The sequence below is a fragment of the Eschrichtius robustus genome, chromosome 6, assembly GCF_028021215.1.
Source record: "Eschrichtius robustus isolate mEscRob2 chromosome 6, mEscRob2.pri, whole genome shotgun sequence".
In the NCBI taxonomy this organism is placed as follows: domain Eukaryota; kingdom Metazoa; phylum Chordata; class Mammalia; order Artiodactyla; family Eschrichtiidae; genus Eschrichtius; species Eschrichtius robustus.
Window position 1 is genome coordinate 9984393 of NC_090829.1, and position 17397 is coordinate 10001789.

A 17397-nucleotide genomic window follows, 5' to 3' on the forward strand; every position below is an offset into this window, starting at 1 on the left:
AATAATGTCCATGTGTTTGTTAACTTCACATTGAAATAATACATGTTCCATTTTTCCTGTGTTTAGGGGAAAGAAACCCTGATGACTCCTATCCCCTTTGCTAGACCACAGGATTTGGGGCCAACAGTTGCTATTGTTACTAAAGTCAACCAGATCCAGGATCATCTACTGAAGAAGCATGATATTGAGCTTTACATGCACCTGAACAGACTAGAAATTGCACCACAGATATATGGGTTGTAAGTATTCAAGTTTAAATTTCAGCAACACCTAATTATGATTTATGGTGGTTTCTATATGTTTCAGATTCATAGACGTAAGAGTAAGAGCTATGCCGGCTACATTTCATTTCATATCTCCTTTTGTGTTCTGTGTGCCAGACTCTGTGCTCATTGCTTTCAGATGTCCTATTTCATCTAACGTGACCCCTTTGTTACAGAGGAAGAAACTAAGGTTTACAATAAACTTACACATATTGAACAGTGAAGTCGACATTCAAATCCAGGCAGAATTGGCTCTATAATCTGCAGAGCCAGTGTAAAATAAAAATGAATGGCCCTTTAAAAAAAAATTAGTGGGAATTTCAAGATGGCAACAGCAGATCATTAAACCAAGCATTCTGAGAAGTGCGGGGTCACGCTGATTGTACACAGTGAAGCCAGCCCGGAACCCAAACTATCCTGTAAGATATTCATGTTCTTTCCATTTTATAGTGTGCTTATCTGCTCTGCCCTCAGAAGTGCATTTCTAAAAGTAAGATAGATACCACAGAAGTCCACCCACTGGAGTGAAGGTTCTGAGCCCCACGTCAGGCTTCCCAACCTGGGGTTCCGGCAACAGGAGGAGGAGTTCCTAGAGAATCAGACTTTGAAGCCTAGTGGGAATTGATTGCAGGACTTCGACACGACTGGGGGAAACAGAGACCCCACTCTTGGAGGGCACACACAAAGTAGTGTGTGCATCGGGACCCAGGGGAAGGAGCAGTGACCCTGGGGGAGACTGAACCAGACCTACCTGCTGGTGTTGGGGGGTCTCCTGCAGAGGCGGGGGGTGGCTCTGTTTCACTGTGGGGACAAGGACTCTGGCAGCGGAGGTTCTGGGAAGTGCTCCTTGGCGTGAGCCCTCCCAGAGTCTGCCATTAGCCCCACCAAAGAGCCCAGGTAGGCTCCAGTGTTGGGTTGCCTCAGGCAAAACAACCAACAGGGAGGGAACCCCGCCCCACCCATCAACAGTCAAGTGGATTAAAGTTTTACTGAGCTCTGACCGCCACAGCAACAGTCAGCTCTACCCACCACCAGAGTCTCCCATCAGGCCTCTTAGATAGCCTCAACCGCCAGAGGGCAGACAGCAGAAGCAAGAAAAACTACAATCCTGCAGCCTGTGGACCAAAAACCACAGTTACAGAAAGATAGACAAGATGAAAAGGCAGAGGGCTATGTACAAGATGAAGGAACAAGAAAAAACCCCAGAAAAACAACTAAATGAAGTGGAGATAGGCAACCTTCCAGAAAAAGAATTCAGAATAATGATAGTGAAGATGATCCAGGACCTCGGAATAAGAATGGAGGCAAAGATTGAGAAGATGCACGAAATGGTTAACAAAGACCTAGAAGAATTAAAGGACAAACAAACAGAGATGAACAATACAATAACTGAAATGAAAACTACACTAGAAGGAATCAATAGCAGAATAACTGAGGCAGAAGAACGGATAAGTGACCTGGAAGACAGAATGGTGGAATTCACTGCTGCGGAACAGACTAAAGAAAAAAGAATGAAAAGAAATGAAGACAGCCTAAGAGACCTGTGGGACAACATTAAACGCAACAACATTCGCATTATAGGGGTCCCAGAAGGTGAAGAGAGAGAGAAAGGACCAGAGAAAATATTTGAAGAGATTATAGTCGAAAACTTCCCTAACATGGGAAAGGAAATAGCCACCCAAGTCCAGGAGGCGCAGAGAGTCCCATACAGGATAAACCCAAGGAGAAACACGCCGAGACACATAGTAATCAAAGTGGCAAAAATTAAAGACAAAGAAAAATTATTGAAAGCAGCAAGGGAAAAACGACAAATAACATACAAGGGAACTCCCATAAGGTTAACAGCTGATTTCTCAGCAGAAACTCTGCAAGCCAGAAGGGAGTGGCATGATAATATTTAAAGTGATGAAAGGGAAGAACCTACAACCAAGATTACTCTACCCGGCAAGGATCTCATTTAGATTTGATGGAGAAATCAAAAGCTTTACAGACAAGCAAAAGCTAAGAGAATTCAGCACCACCAAACCAGCTCTACAACAAATGCTAAAGGAACTTCTCTAAGTGGGAAACACAAGAGAAGAAAAGGACCTACAAAAACAAACCCAAAACAATTAAGAAAATGGTCATAGGAACATACATATCGATAATTACCTTAAACGTGAATGGATTAAATGCCCCAACCAAAAGACATAGACTGGCTGAATGGATACAAAAACAAGACCCATATGTATGCTGTCTACAAGAGACCCACTTTAGACCTAGGGACACATACAGACTGAAAGTGAGGGGATGGAAAAAGATATTCCATGCAAATGGAAATCAAAAGACAGCTGGAGTAGCTATACTCATATCAGATAAAATAGACTTTAAAATAAAGAATGTTACAAGAGACAAGGAAGGACACTACATAATGATCAAGGGATCAATCCAAGAAGAAGATATAACAATTATAAATATATATGCACCCAACATAGGAGCACCTCAATACATAAGGCAACTGCTAACAGCTATAAAAGAGGAAATTGACAGTAACACAATCATAGTGGGGGACTTTAACACCTCACTTACACCAATGGACAGATCATCCAAAATGAAAATAAATAAGGAAACAGAAGCTTTAAATGACACAATAGACCAGATAGATTTAATTGATATACATAGGACATTCCATCCAAAAACAGCAGATTACACCTTCTTCTCAAGTGCGCACGGAACATTCTCCAGGATAGATCACATCTTGGGTCACAAATCAAGCCTCAGTAAATTTAAGAAAATTGAAATCATATCAAGCATCTTTTCTGACCACAACGCTATGAGATTAGAAATGAATTACAGGGGAAAAAACGTAAAAAAGACAAACACATGGAGGCTAAACAATACGTTACTAAATAACCAAGAGATCACTGAAGAAATCAAAGAGGAAATCAAAAAATACCTAGAGACAAATGACAATGAAAACACGACAACCCAAAACCTATGGGATGCAGCGAAAGCAGTTCTAAGAGGGAAGTTTATAGCTATACAAGCCTACCTAAAGAAACAAGAAAAATCTCAAGTAAACAATCTAACCTTACACCAAAAGAAACTAGAGAAAGAAGAACAAACAAAACCCAAAGTTAGCAGAAGGAAAGAAATCATAAAGATCAGAGCAGAAATAAATGAAATAGAAACAAAGAAAACAATAGCAAAGATCAATAAAACTAAAAGCTGGTTCTTTGAGAAGATAAACAAAATTGATAAGCCATTAGCCAGACTCATCAAGAAAAAGAGGGAGAGGACTCAAATCAATAAAATCAGAAACGAAAAAGGAGAAGTTACAACAGACACCGCAGAAATACAAAGCATCCTAAGAGACTACTACAAGCAACTTTATGCCAATAAAATGGACAACCTGGAAGAAATGGACAAATTTTTAGAAAGGTATAACCTTCCAAGACTGAACCAGGAAGAAACAGAAAATATGAACAGACCAATCACAAGTAATGAAATTGAAACTGCGATTAAAAATCTTCCAACAAACAAAAGTCCAGGACCAGATGGCTTCACAGGTGAATTCTATCAAACATTTAGACAAGAGCTAACACCTATCCTTCTCAAACTCTTCCAAAAAATTGCAGAGGAAGGAACACTCCCAAACTCATTCTATGAGGCCACCATCACCCTGATACCAAAACCAGACAAAGACACTACAAAAAAAGAAAATTACAGCCCAATATCACTGATGAATATAGATGCAAAAATCCTCAACAAAATACTAGCAAAACAGAATCCAACAACACCTTAAAAGGATCATACACCACGATCAAGTGGGATTTATCCCAGGGATGCAAGGATTCTTCAATATACGCAAATCAATCAATGTGATACACCATATTAACAAAGTGAAGAATAAAAACCATATGATCATCTCAATAGATGCAGAAAAAGCTTTTGACAAAATTCAACACACATTTATGATAAAAGCTCTCCAGAAAGTGGGCATAGAGGGAACCTACCTCAACATAATAAAGGCCATATATGACAAACCCACAGCAAACATCATTCTCAATGGTGAAAAACTGAAAGCATTTCCTCTAAGATCAGGAACGAGACAAGGATGTCCACTCTCACCACTATTATTCAACATAGTTCTGGAAGTCCTAGCCACGGCAATCAGAGAAGAAAAAGAAATAAAAGGAATACAAATTGGAAAAGAAGAAGTAAAACTGTCACTGTTGGCGGATGACATGATACTATACATAGAGAATCCTAAAACTGCCACCAGAAAACTGCTAGAGCTAATTAATGAATATGGTAACGTTGCAGGATACAAAATTAATGCACAGAAATCTCTTGCATTCCTATACACTAATGATGAAAAATCTGAAAGAGAAATTATGGAAACACTCCCATTTACCATTGCAACATAAAGAGTAAAATACCTAGGAATAAACCTACCTAGGGAGACAAAAGACCTGTATGCAGAAAACTATAAGACACTGATGAAAGAAATTAAAGACGATACCAACAGATGGAGAGATATACCATGTTCTTGGATTGGAAGAATCAACATTGTGAAAATGAGTATACTACCCAAAGCAATCTACAGATTCAATGCAATCCCTATCAAATTACCAATGGCATTTTTTATGGAGCTAGAACAAATCATCTTAAAATTTGTATGGAGACACAAAAGACCCCGAATAGCCAAAGCAGTCTTGAGGCAAAAAAATGGAGCTGGAGGAATCAGACTCCCTGACTTCAGACTCTACTACAAAGCTACAGTAATCAAGACAATATGGTACTGGCACCAAAACAGAAACATAGATCAATGGAACAAGATAGAAAGCCCAGAGATAAACCCACGCACCTATGGTCAACTAATCTATGACAAAGGAGGCAAAGATATACAATGGAGAAAAGACAGTCTCTTCAATAAGTGGTGCTGGGAAAACTGGACAGCTACATGTAAAAGAATGAAATTAGAATACTCCCTAGCACCATACACAAAAATAAACTCAAAATGGATTAGAGACCTAAATATAAGACTGGACACTATAAAACTCTTAGAGGAAAACATAGGAAGAACACTCTTTGACATAAATCACAGCAAGATCTTTTTTGATCCACCTTCTAGAGTAATGGAAATAAAAACAAAAATAAACAAATGGGACCTAATGAAACTTCAAAGCTTTTGCACAGCAAAGGAAACCATAAACAAGACGAAAAGACAACCCTCAGAATGGGAGAAAATATTTGCAAACGAATCAACGGACAAAGGATTAATCTCCAAAATATATAAACAGCTCATTCAGCTCAATATTAAAGAAACAAACACCCCAATCCAAAAATGGGCAGAAGACCTAAATAGACATTTCTCCAAAGAAGACATACAGACGGCCACGAAGCACATGAAAAGATGCTCAACATCACTAATTATTAGAGAAATGCAAATCAAAACTACAATGAGGTATCACCTCACTCCTGTTAGAATGGGCATCATCAGAAAATCTACAAACAGCAAGTGCTGGAGAGGGTGTGGAGAAAAGGGAACCCTCTTGCACTGTTGGTGGGAATGTAAATTGATACAGCCACTATGGAGAACAATATGGAGGTTCCTTAAAAAACTAAAAATAGAATTACCATATGACCCTGCAATCCCACTACTGGGCATATACCCAGAGAAAACCGTAACTCAAAAAGACACATGCACCTGAATGTTCATTGCAGCACTATTTACAATAGCCAGGTCATGGAAGCAACCTAAATGCCCATCAGCAGACGAATGGATAAAGAAGTTGTGGTACATATATACAATGGAATATTACTCAGCCATAAAAAGGAACGAAATTGAGTCATTTGTTGAGACGTGGGTGGATCTAGAGACTGTCATACAGAGTGAAGTAAGTCAGAAAGAGAAAAACAAATATCGTATATCAATGCATGTATGTGGAACCTAGAAAAATGGTACAGATGAGCTAGTTTGCAGGGCAGAAGTTGAGACACAGATGTAGAGAATGGACATATGGACACCAAGGGGGGAAAACTGCGGTGGGGTGGGGATGGTGGTGTGCTGAATTGGGCGATTGGGATTGACATGTATACACTGTGTATAAAATTGATGCCTAATAAGAACCTGCAGTATAAAAAAACAAACAAACAAAACAACTAATACTAAACTTTCATTGGGCTATTTGTAAAAAAAAATAAAAATAAAAAAAAATAAGATAAATGTCCCAGTGTCCCTCACAGTGAAAATAATACATTAATCATCTTCAGCCCGATGACTTCTGTAACATGCTATAGCAGAATATGGAGCCAGTTACCCTTAGATGTGTGTGTGTGTATGTGTGTGTGTTGTGTTGTGTGTGTGTATGCATTCAGTGGCTTATAATATGAGTAGGCAAATTAGAAAGATAGCAACTTTAATAAATATGAATTAGTTGTGTAGTGCTACAGACAACAAAAGGATCCTTTAAATAGAAACAATATGACATTTGTATCTGGTGCTGGGCAGATTCCTGGTAGATATTTCCTGCAAATCCCATCTCTCAACGAGATAGAACATGGAAAATTGAGAAGGTGTTACTGAGATATACATAGTAGATGCTCAATGAATATGAATTCATATTTCTGCTCTCCTGTTTTCATGATGCCTGTTTTCATTTCTGTGACTTAAGCTTGATTTCATCACTGAGAGCAGCTCCGTCATTCCCAATGGAAGTGAGAAAGTTCTGGGGAACATGGGTCCTCGGCAGCACTGTACGTTATTAATGAACTGGCATTTCTTACACTTCAAAGTCTGGCTAATATATTTGTGATTATAGAGTAAAAATTTATTTTACAATACCTAGTGGCAAGGTAAGGAGGCTGATTCTATATTCCTCTCTACTCTGCACTCAAAGAATTGGTTTACTCAAATACAGAAATCCATTTTATAGCCTCAAGAATTTTTGCGAGTCTAGAAATTGGTCTTAAATATTGGAGAAAGAAACTAACGTCGGACACGTTGATCATTTCTTTGAATGCTCTATTGTTTGTTACCTCTTTGGCCAAGCTGGTGCTTCACATTACGGTGGTCGTGGCATGGACTTGGGTACAATGATTTATAACTAGTGTGTTCTGGTTTCCTTATCAGACATTAGTTCCCATCAGCTTTCTCTTCATAATAATGATTCATAGAGCTTCTTCGATATCCAGCCAGCACCTTCCCAATAAAATTCTATGATCCATGACATAATTACTCTTAATCCTTTCAACTTTATTTTCAGCTGTACTAACAAAATTAGGGCTTGGGGTAACCATAGTTGACTCAGTTATCCCTTTATTTTTGTATAGAATCTCATCTGCATTATCTAAAAATTTGTAATTGTTTTAATTTTTGAAGAAGTCATTCATTCTCTTAATTGGGCTGTACTACATTTTATAGTGTAAGAGTTTTACTTACTCATATCACTTATTAAAGTTGATTTTATTATTTCTATTTGTGGGACAGTGTGGTTGAATTTTCCTATGTGTTTATGCTACCCTAAGCTGTACTGCTCACCTGTATATTTCCTATTGATGACTGTTAAAATCTTTGGGCCCGAAGGATAATATCAGTATAATATAAAATAGCAGTTAGAAGCACAGGCTTTGAAATGAAACAGACCTGTTTTTTAACCACTTAGAGCCTTGGTTTCTTCATCTGTGTAATGGAGATGAAAAATAGTGGTACCTGCTTCATGGAGTGCCTATGAAAATTAAATCATAATATATAAAAATCAGTGTTCAGTTTGGAATAAACATTCAATATATGTTTAGCACTGCTTTTGTTGTCATTATCTGTCATTATAATTACTGAATTAAAAGATATCATGGCTCTGTCAATATGATGTACCATGTGATTCATGAACCCTTCCAGCTCTGGCTTTGGCTTTCTGTGTTTGCTTCACGGAAGCATACAAGCTTCTACTTAAGTGGAAACATAATAGTTATCCTTTGCACCAGTGCTTCTCAAGAGATAGTGTAGAAGTGGAGAGTAAACTTTTAGAAACAGATCATAGCAATTTGGCACAATAATTTTATGTCCTTGAAGGTAATAAATTTTGTGGGTCTTTATCTCATGGGAATGAATTGAAGTTGTTTCTTTTATATCATGCAAGTAATATTAGTCTAAATAATTGCTGACGCTACTGTCTGTTGCTGTTGGGAGAAAGTTGTTTACATGGTGGAGAAAGGGTTATTTAGCAAAATGAAATTATATCCCATATTGAGTCCAGGTTTCTAATTTTAGTCAATCTTAGCAGTTGCATGATACATTAAAATTTATTTAAATCTGCCCTCTGATATGGGTGTGGTTACCTTTAAGAAAATGATTTTATAATTACCCTGTTTTTAGAAGTAGTTTTTCTTCTGTTTTTTGTAGGAGAATATATGTGGGAGTCTCCTGATGTAGCATATATAAATGCATTTGTTGCATTTTGCTAATAAATGTATTTAACAATTAGAATTAATAAATAGTATAAAAATATTAATTGTACAAACATTGGCTAAAGTCATTCCAAATTAGCTTATCTTAATTTTAAATAAATTGATGATGTTTATCTTGAAATATGGGAGTAAGATCCCTTGAAATCTTGAATGTTATATAATAATTTGCTTATTAATGCGATTATTTTATGTATTTTAGTGCATTATCGCCTGGATAATTGTAGCTGGTTTTTCTGTTAGGAAATGTTAAATCAACTTACTATTTAGGTTAAACAAAGTTAATTTGCAATTAAATATTTAATACTTTCTAAGTGATATTATAAAATAATATTTCCTAAAAGTAATTTATACTGTTTTTCATTAACTTTATGAAAGATTACTCCTGTTGCACCTAAAATGAAATTTCTCTTACTTTAATTCAGATAATTAACATCTTGAGTTGTCTTTTGCTTGCCAGTTATTGATAAGTATTAGACTTTTTAAAAATTAAGTTCTGTAGGGGCCTGTCAGTGCATGCGTACTAATTTCCAAAATAAAACATTGACTGTATCATTTCCAACTTTCCAAGGTAATTTCTAAGAGTTGCTGTTTGGTATCTTCATTGTTTTTTCTTTTTTTTTTAATTCATTAATTTATTTATTTTTGGCTGTGTTGGGTCTTCGTTTCTGTGCAAGGGCTTTCTCCAGTTGCAGCGAGCGCGGGCCACTCATTGTCGCGGCCTCTCCCGTTGTGGAGCACAGGCTCCAGACGCGCAGGCTCAGTAGTTGTGGCTCACGGGCCTAGCCGCTCTGCGGCATGTGGGATCTTCCTGGACTGGGGCACGAACCCGTGTCCCCTGCATTGGCAGGCGGATTTCTAACCGCTGCGCCACCAGGGAAGCCCGGTATCTTCACTTTTAATATGAGAATAAGAATGTCCTGTGATTTCATCACTTGGGAATTATTTTTGTGCAGAAGCCTCTAAAATATTACTGTTACAATTCCATATCTGAGTATGTCTTGTTTTGAGTCCAAAAGACCCTTAATCACAGCAGATTCAAATACAAAGATTCAATACTGTTTTCTTAATACTTAATACTATAAATACTCTTTTATAAAAAGACCAAAAATTGAAGTTTAAAAATAACAGTTTTTGCTAGGCCAGAGTAACTGTTTTATTATCACTCTTAAATATATTGAATCTGTATATTTTCGACTACATATTATACTTTGATATAAATAGAGTACATAATAAGCATCTGTGGGATATGCAATTAATGTCACTTTTGAGGAAAGACCCTCATAACACATTTGGGCTTTGGCATTCTTAAATTACGAGCTCTTTACAGCACACATGGGATAGATTCCATATCTCCCAAATGTTTTTTATACATCTTTCATTTCCCTTATTTCCTATTTTTCTGGATTAGCAGTTGTTTTGCTGTGGTGGTTTCTAGTAATTTAATTGAGGAGGTTGTTGGTTATTGATAAATAATCTGCTAAATTGTGGTATAGTTTCAGAATATTTATATCACATTTTATTTGTTCTAACACATATCAGTGTGATTATGTATGACTACCAAGTTTTTTAAACTGATACTGGAAGTATAAACATAGGGTAAAAATATAACTCTCAGTCATCAAAGTCAATATAATTACCCACCTTAAAAATTCTCTCTCTCAACAGGTTAAGAAATGGCTTCCTATTCTAAACACAGTTTATGATTGAAATATTCTTTTCTTTTCAATGAGCTTTATGTTATATATTAAACATAAAATACAGAATGAGGGATTAGAAGGTGAAGAGCCAATGATACCTTGTCATACAGCACTGGGCATTCCCCCCAAATTACTCCTTTTGAAAAAGCTGGCTTTTTCCCCCTCCTACAATATATGAAGAATTATGATTAAGAATTGTGGGGAAAAATAATAAATTATTTGAAATATTGGTTAATAATTGTTAATGTTTTTTTATTTCCTGTGGACTAGGCATTGTCCCTAAAGGCTTTATGTTGATTATCTTATCTGTCCTCACAACACATTGGGATAGATGCTGTGATCATCTGCATTTTGTAGATGAGGAAATCAAGGCTTATAAAGGCTTATTTAGATCAACTAACTACCAAGAAGCTGAGCCAGGCTTTGAACTCCTGAGCCTACATTCATACTCTAATTTGACTAGAAATATGAGTGTGGTAGAAAACTAAGGTACCCAAAGGTACTATGTATCGGATGGGACCATGAGTCAAATGCAGGGTGAGCGGGTAAGCAGCAAAGACCAGACAGGTATGAGGCCCGAAATCAGAGGAGTCTTGTTAGTGGTGATCAGAAACCAGCCTGGTGGGCTTCCCTGGTGGCGGGCGCAGTGGTTGAGAGTCTGCCTGCCAGTGCAGGGGACACAGGTTCGAGCCCCGGTCTGGGAAGATCCCACATGCCGCGGAGCAACTGGGTCCGTGAGCCACAACTACTGAGCCTGTGCGTCTGGAGCCTGTGCTCCGCAACAAGAGAGGCCGCGATAGTGAGAGGCCCGCGCACCGCGATGAGGAGTGGCCCCCACTTGCTGCAACTAGAGAAAGCCCTCGCACAGAAACGAAGACCCAACACAGCCAAAAATAAATAAATAAATAAATTAAAAAAAAAAAAAAAAAAGAAAAGAAACCAGCCTGGTAAGGAGGAAATGGAAAATCAAAGGCACTGGAGAGCCTGAGAGCCATAGCCATGCCAAGAATCAGGACAGAAAGAGCACAGCATCTTCTGCACAAAGGTAGCAGCAGCAGAGATGTAGGTAAAATAATAAGCCATCGCCTGAGGCTTCACTCTTCTTGTCCAGGTCCAATACTGGCCTTATTTAGGTCAGGCCACTGGATAGAAAAATAAGAAAGCAGGTGGAGAAAGGGTGTTCTGCTACTTTAATCTTTAACTTGACCTACAAAAAGAGTTAATTGATGAAATAGAAGAAATGGAATCTGTACTGACAAAGTAATCATGAATTTTAAGATAGACAGGCCAAGAAGGAAATGCTGTGCCTAGTTACACATGCAGAAATTTAGGAAAAGTACCATCCACACATCTTTCTAGGTAAAAATATACTCTTCCCACTGAAAGGTGAATAAAAATGAATAATTCAAAAGGGGAAAGCAGTTTCTTAAAGGACTGCTCAAAAGCAATGTAACCAGTAAGATATGGTGTTTACAACTGAATGCAGTTGTCAAAAATAATCATCTAAAGAGCAGTCAAAATAATTTATAACATTATTTGGATCTTAGATCTACTTAATTCTAGTGAATAATTCAAAGTGGGAAAGAAGTATAAAAGTTTGCATAATTTATCACACGTGAAGGAATATATACTATTTCATTGATATTTATAATCACTAAAGAAGTTTTTTGTTTTATAAAACTTCTATAAAATAGTATCCATGCAGTAGGATTGTGAGTTTTAAATGAAAAAAATATCATTTAGAGCACAGTAGTTGGCATGTTGTAAACACTCAAAAATGTTCATAGGTATTAACTTTCATGTGCTAAGTCCAGTTGCCTGGCTCATAAGACTCACTAAGTAGTCATAATAACAACAACAACAACAAGAGCTTACAAAGGAAGCATAAAACAATAAAACAAGATGACAAATGATACTGTCAAACAGTAGGTATAGTACTATACCTAAGTGCTTTAAGCTCTCCTAATAAAAGACTATTCTTGATTGACTTTATGGACAAAATCCAACTACATGCTACTTAAAAGAGACAGCTAAAATACATTGATATGGTTTGGTAAAGGAATACAGAAATGGCAATAGTAATACCAAAAAATACACTTTGAAATGAAAACATTGAAAAAGAGTATTCTTTATTAATAAAACATTCAATTATAATAGCCTTGAATTTTGGTGTGTAAGATCTATGACAGCAAAGAGTTTGTCTGCCTTGTTCGTTAATATATCCCAGATGCCTCCCTAACAGAACCCACTACATGGTTAAGTATTCAGTAAATATTTTTGAATCAATGCGTGAACGGGATGGAGGTAAAAACAAAGGAAGTAAAGGTCACAAACCAATTATATAAGGAACTGATTATTCAAAATATCATTGGTGGAAAATCTGCTATTTTGAGGAACTTCAACTAATAATTATTTAAAAAATGAAAACTCTAAATAATTACTAGAAAACGTACATGAAAATATAACTATAACCAGTCTTCCAATGACCATGGATTTTTCTAAGAAAAGTAGCAATGAAAGACATTTTAGAGAGTAAGTTTGAAATATGACTACTCCAAAATTTCATTCCAATAAAATTCAGTGCAAAGACAAACTTTTTTTGCAATGTACACAAAATATATAAAGAATATAAAGCAAATTTGTATTCTTTATATAAAATAAGCCCTTAAAATTGGTAAGAAACCACTTTACCTATAAAGTAGAAACATAAAGTGAACCAACAACGCATAGGAAAAAAAAATCAATGGCCAACAAATATAGTAAAAAGGTTTCAACTATTCAAATATTTAAAGAATTATAAATTAAATAGCAAAATATAATTTTCATTCAGGTTGATTAGGATTGGAGAAAATTTTACTCAATGCTGATATAATTAATTTGGGAGTTGATTGGGAAAGTGAGTTAAAACACCTGATAAACTTGGGCTCGTTGACTCATGATTCTACTTTTAAGCTTTAAGGCAATCAGGGAGCAGAGGTCTGTATAAAGATGTTTATCACAGTATTATTTATGATATGAAATGGGAACTAATTTCTAATAATAAAGGAAATAATAGGGTAAATAAGTCCATTTGATGAAATTATGCCATAATTTAAATGCTGTATTTGTGGACTCTGTAATCCCAAGAGGTGATGCGTATGATATAGTCTAAGTGAAAAATCAGGAAGAGAAACCACATACAATCTATTTTCCTAGTTTTAAAAATTATATATGTTTTAAATGAAAATTAGCCTGGAAGTAGTGTTAACACTGGTTATCTCTGAAAGGGAATAAAGAATCGTGTTTATTTTCTTTATACTTTTTGCTGTTTTCTCAATTATCTCAATTTAATCACAGATTGATCTTGTAAGATTTTTTAAAATATAAGGGCAAACATAAGGTACTTAATTACTATTAGTGGGCACATACGTCAGTATCCAGAAAACTGAAATACTTTGAAGACACATTTGAACCATTATCAGTAATCTTTGAAGAATTAAGAAAAGTGGAGGTCATGGCAAGAATACTTAAAGTAAAAGAAAATCCCTATTTTAACATCTGCAGTGCAATAGAATGTATTTACCTCAATCTCTGACAATATTTTATCACTTTTAAAAAATAGATAATCTGTAATTCTTTGAAAGGGAAATTATTTTATATAGATCTAGCATGTGTTCACCAGAATAGTTCGGACAAGATAGAACTGCATTTTCTTTTCTGTCAAATTACCAGATTAGAGAAAAACTTTTGACTGAAGATTTTTATTTCACCATTTTCTTGTAATATTCTTTTGCTCAAAATGGAGGATTTGAAGACGGAGTGATACTACATTTAGGCTGAAATGTAGCTTTACTTAACAACCATGTTCAAAGAGTATCCATGAGTGTGCTGTGACCTAGGTGGAATGGGGTCCTGGTGGCCTGCCACAGGGCTTTGTTATTGGCCCTGCACAGAATCCCAGCATTCTGGGATTAAGGGTCTTTTGGAAGGTCGCTCTTGTAGCTACTCATGAAATGCTTCAATCTCAATTGTACCATTCCTATTAAGTAATTGAATATGTCAACTTGGCCAGTCCCTTGTTGGGGAGTTTGGTACCATCACAGATAGTTGCTTATTTCATGGCTGATTTAACTTACCTGTCCACTCTACCTCCCAGTATAACATAACAGATATTTTAATTCCTGTTAAATGTTAGGGACTTGTTCACAGGGTGCTCACAACATTACAAAGTGAAAAAATAAGTGAGGTTTGAAATAATATAGACTTAGATTAAATCATGGCTTTAAGGGCTGGCAAGATGGTGGAGAAGAACGTGAGCTTACCCCTTCTTACAAAAACACCAAAATCAAAACTAACTACTGAACAAACATTGACAAAAAAAAAAAAAAAAAAATGCTTGAACCTACCAAAAAAGATACCCTACATCCAAAGACAAAGAAGAAGCCACAAGACGGTAGGAGGGGCACAATCGTGATAAAATCAAATCCCATCCCCGCTGGGTGGGCAACCCACAAACTGGAAAACAGTTATACCATAGCAGTTCTCCCACAGGAGTGAAAGTCCTGAGCCCCACGTCCGGCTTCCCAGCCTGGGGGTCTGGCAATGGGAGGAGGAGCCCCCCAGAGAATCTGGCTTTGAAGGCCATCAGGGTTTGGTTGCAGGAGCTCCACAGGACTGAGGGAAACAGAAACTCCACTCTTGGAGGGTGCACACAAGGTCATGTGTCCACCAGGACCCAGGGGAAAAAGCAGTGACCTCATAAGAGACTGGGACAGACCTACCTGCTAGTATTGGAGGGTCTCCCATGGAGGCGGGGGACAGCTGTGGCTCACTGTGGGGACAAAGACACTGGAAGCAGCAGCTCTGGCACGTACTCATTGGCTTGAACCCTCCTTGAGGCCGCCATTTCCTCCTCAAGACCTAGCCCCACCCAACAGCCTATAGGCCCCAGTGCTGGCCTCAGGCCAGACAACCAACAGGGTGGGAACACAGCCCCACCCATCAGCCGACAGGCTGCTTAAAGTGTTCCTCAGCACACAGCTGGTCAATAAACATACCCCCTGACATGGCCCTGCCCACCAGAGGGACAAGACCCAGTTCCACCCCCCAGTGGACAGGAACTAGACCCTCACACAAGGAAGCTTGCACAAGCCTCTTAGACAGCCTCATCCACCAGACGGCAGACAGCAGAAGCAAGAAGAACTACAATCCTGCAGCCTGCAGAATGGAAACCACATTCACAGAAAGTTAGACAAAATGAGATGGCAGAGGAATATGTCCCAGATGAAGGAAGAAGATAAAACCCCAGAAGAACAACTGAGTGAAGTGCAGATAGGCAATCTACCCAAAAAAGAATCCAAGAGTAATGATAGTGAAGATGATCCAAGATCTCGGAAAAAGAATGGAGGCACAGATCGAGAAGATGCAAGACATGTTTAAAAAAGACCTAGAAGAACTAAAGAAAAAGCAAACAGAGATGAACAATACAATAACTGAAATGAAAAATACACTAGAAGGAAACAACAGCAGAGTAACTGAGGCAGAAGAACGGATAAGTGAGCTGGAAGACACAATGGTGGAAATCACTGCCATGGAACAGAATAAAGAAAAAAGACTGAAAAGAAATGAAGACAGTCTGAGAGACCTCTAGGACAACATTAAGCACACCAACATTTGCATTATAGGGGTCCCAGAAAGAGAAGAGAGAAAGGACCTGAGAAAATATTTGAAGAGGTAATAGCTAAAAACTTCCCTAAGATGGGAAAGGAAACAGTCACCCAAGTCCAGGAAGCGCAGAGAGTCCCAGGCAGGATAAACCCAAGGAGATACACTCCAAGACACATAGTAATCAAACTGGAAAAAATTAAAGACAGAGAAAAAAAATAGTTAAAAACAACAAGGGCAAAGCAATAACATAGAAGGGAACTCTCATAAGGCTATCAGCTGATCTCTCAGCAGAAACTCTGCAGGCCAGAAGGGAGTGGCATGATATATTTAAAGTGATGAAAGGGAATAACCTGCAACCAAGAATACTCTACCCAGCAAGGCTCTCATTCAGATTTGACCGAGAAATCAAAAGCTTTATAGACAAGTAAAAGCTGAGAGAATTCAGCACCACCAGACCAGCTTTGCAACAAATGCTAAAGGAACTTATCTAAGCGGAAGAGAAAAGGCCACTACTAGAAACAAGAAAATTATGAATGGAAAAGCTCACTGGTAAAGGCAAACATAAAGGTAGGAAATCATCTGCACGCATATATGATGTCAAAACCATCAATTGTGATAAGAGGAGAGTGCAAATGCAAGATATTGGAAATTGATTGGAAATTAAAAGACCAGCAACTTAAAACAATCTTGTTTATATAATCAAAAGAAAGCAGGAGATATATTTGATAATAATATCAAATAAAGTAGACTTCAGAGCACAGAGAATTACCAGAGACAAAAGGGATATTACATAATGGTAAAAGGGTCAGTTCACCAAAAGGACTTAGCAGTCCTAAATGTGTGTGCGTTAAACAACAGAGCTACAAAATACATGAACCAAAAACTGATAGAACTGAAAGGAGAAAGACAAATCCATGTTTATAGTTTGAGACTATCAATAATTGATAGTACAACTAGACAAGAAATATAGAACTCAACAACTAAATATATCCTGGCCCATGAAACAAGCCTCAACAAATTTAATAGAATTGAAATCATACAGAGTATTTTCCCTGTTCACGATAGAATCAGATTAGAAATAATTGTTAAGGGGAAAACTTTCCAAACACTTGGAAACTAAATAACACACTTCCAAATAATCCCTGGATTGGAGAGGAAGTCTCGAGAGAAACTTTTAAAGATACATTTAACTGAATGAAAGCACAACATATCAAAATTTGTGGGACAGAGCTAAAGCAGTGCTAAAGGGTAAATTTATTGCACTAAATGCTTATGTTAGAAAAGAAAACTCAAGTTAGTAATCTAAGCTTCCACTTAAGAACCTAGAAGAAGAAGGCAAA

General features: G+C 37.2%; 1 protein-coding gene across 1 annotated transcript in view; it reads left to right on the forward strand.

Annotated features, from left to right (window-relative positions):
• The window catches only part of TBC1D5 (TBC1 domain family member 5), a 535061-nt gene that overhangs the window by 322728 nt on the left and 194936 nt on the right, over nt 1-17397 (forward strand). The window contains exon 14 of the mRNA XM_068545866.1: nt 67-239. Within this exon, the coding sequence (XP_068401967.1) occupies nt 67-239 (173 nt within the window). The remainder of the gene's footprint in view (nt 1-66; nt 240-17397) is intronic.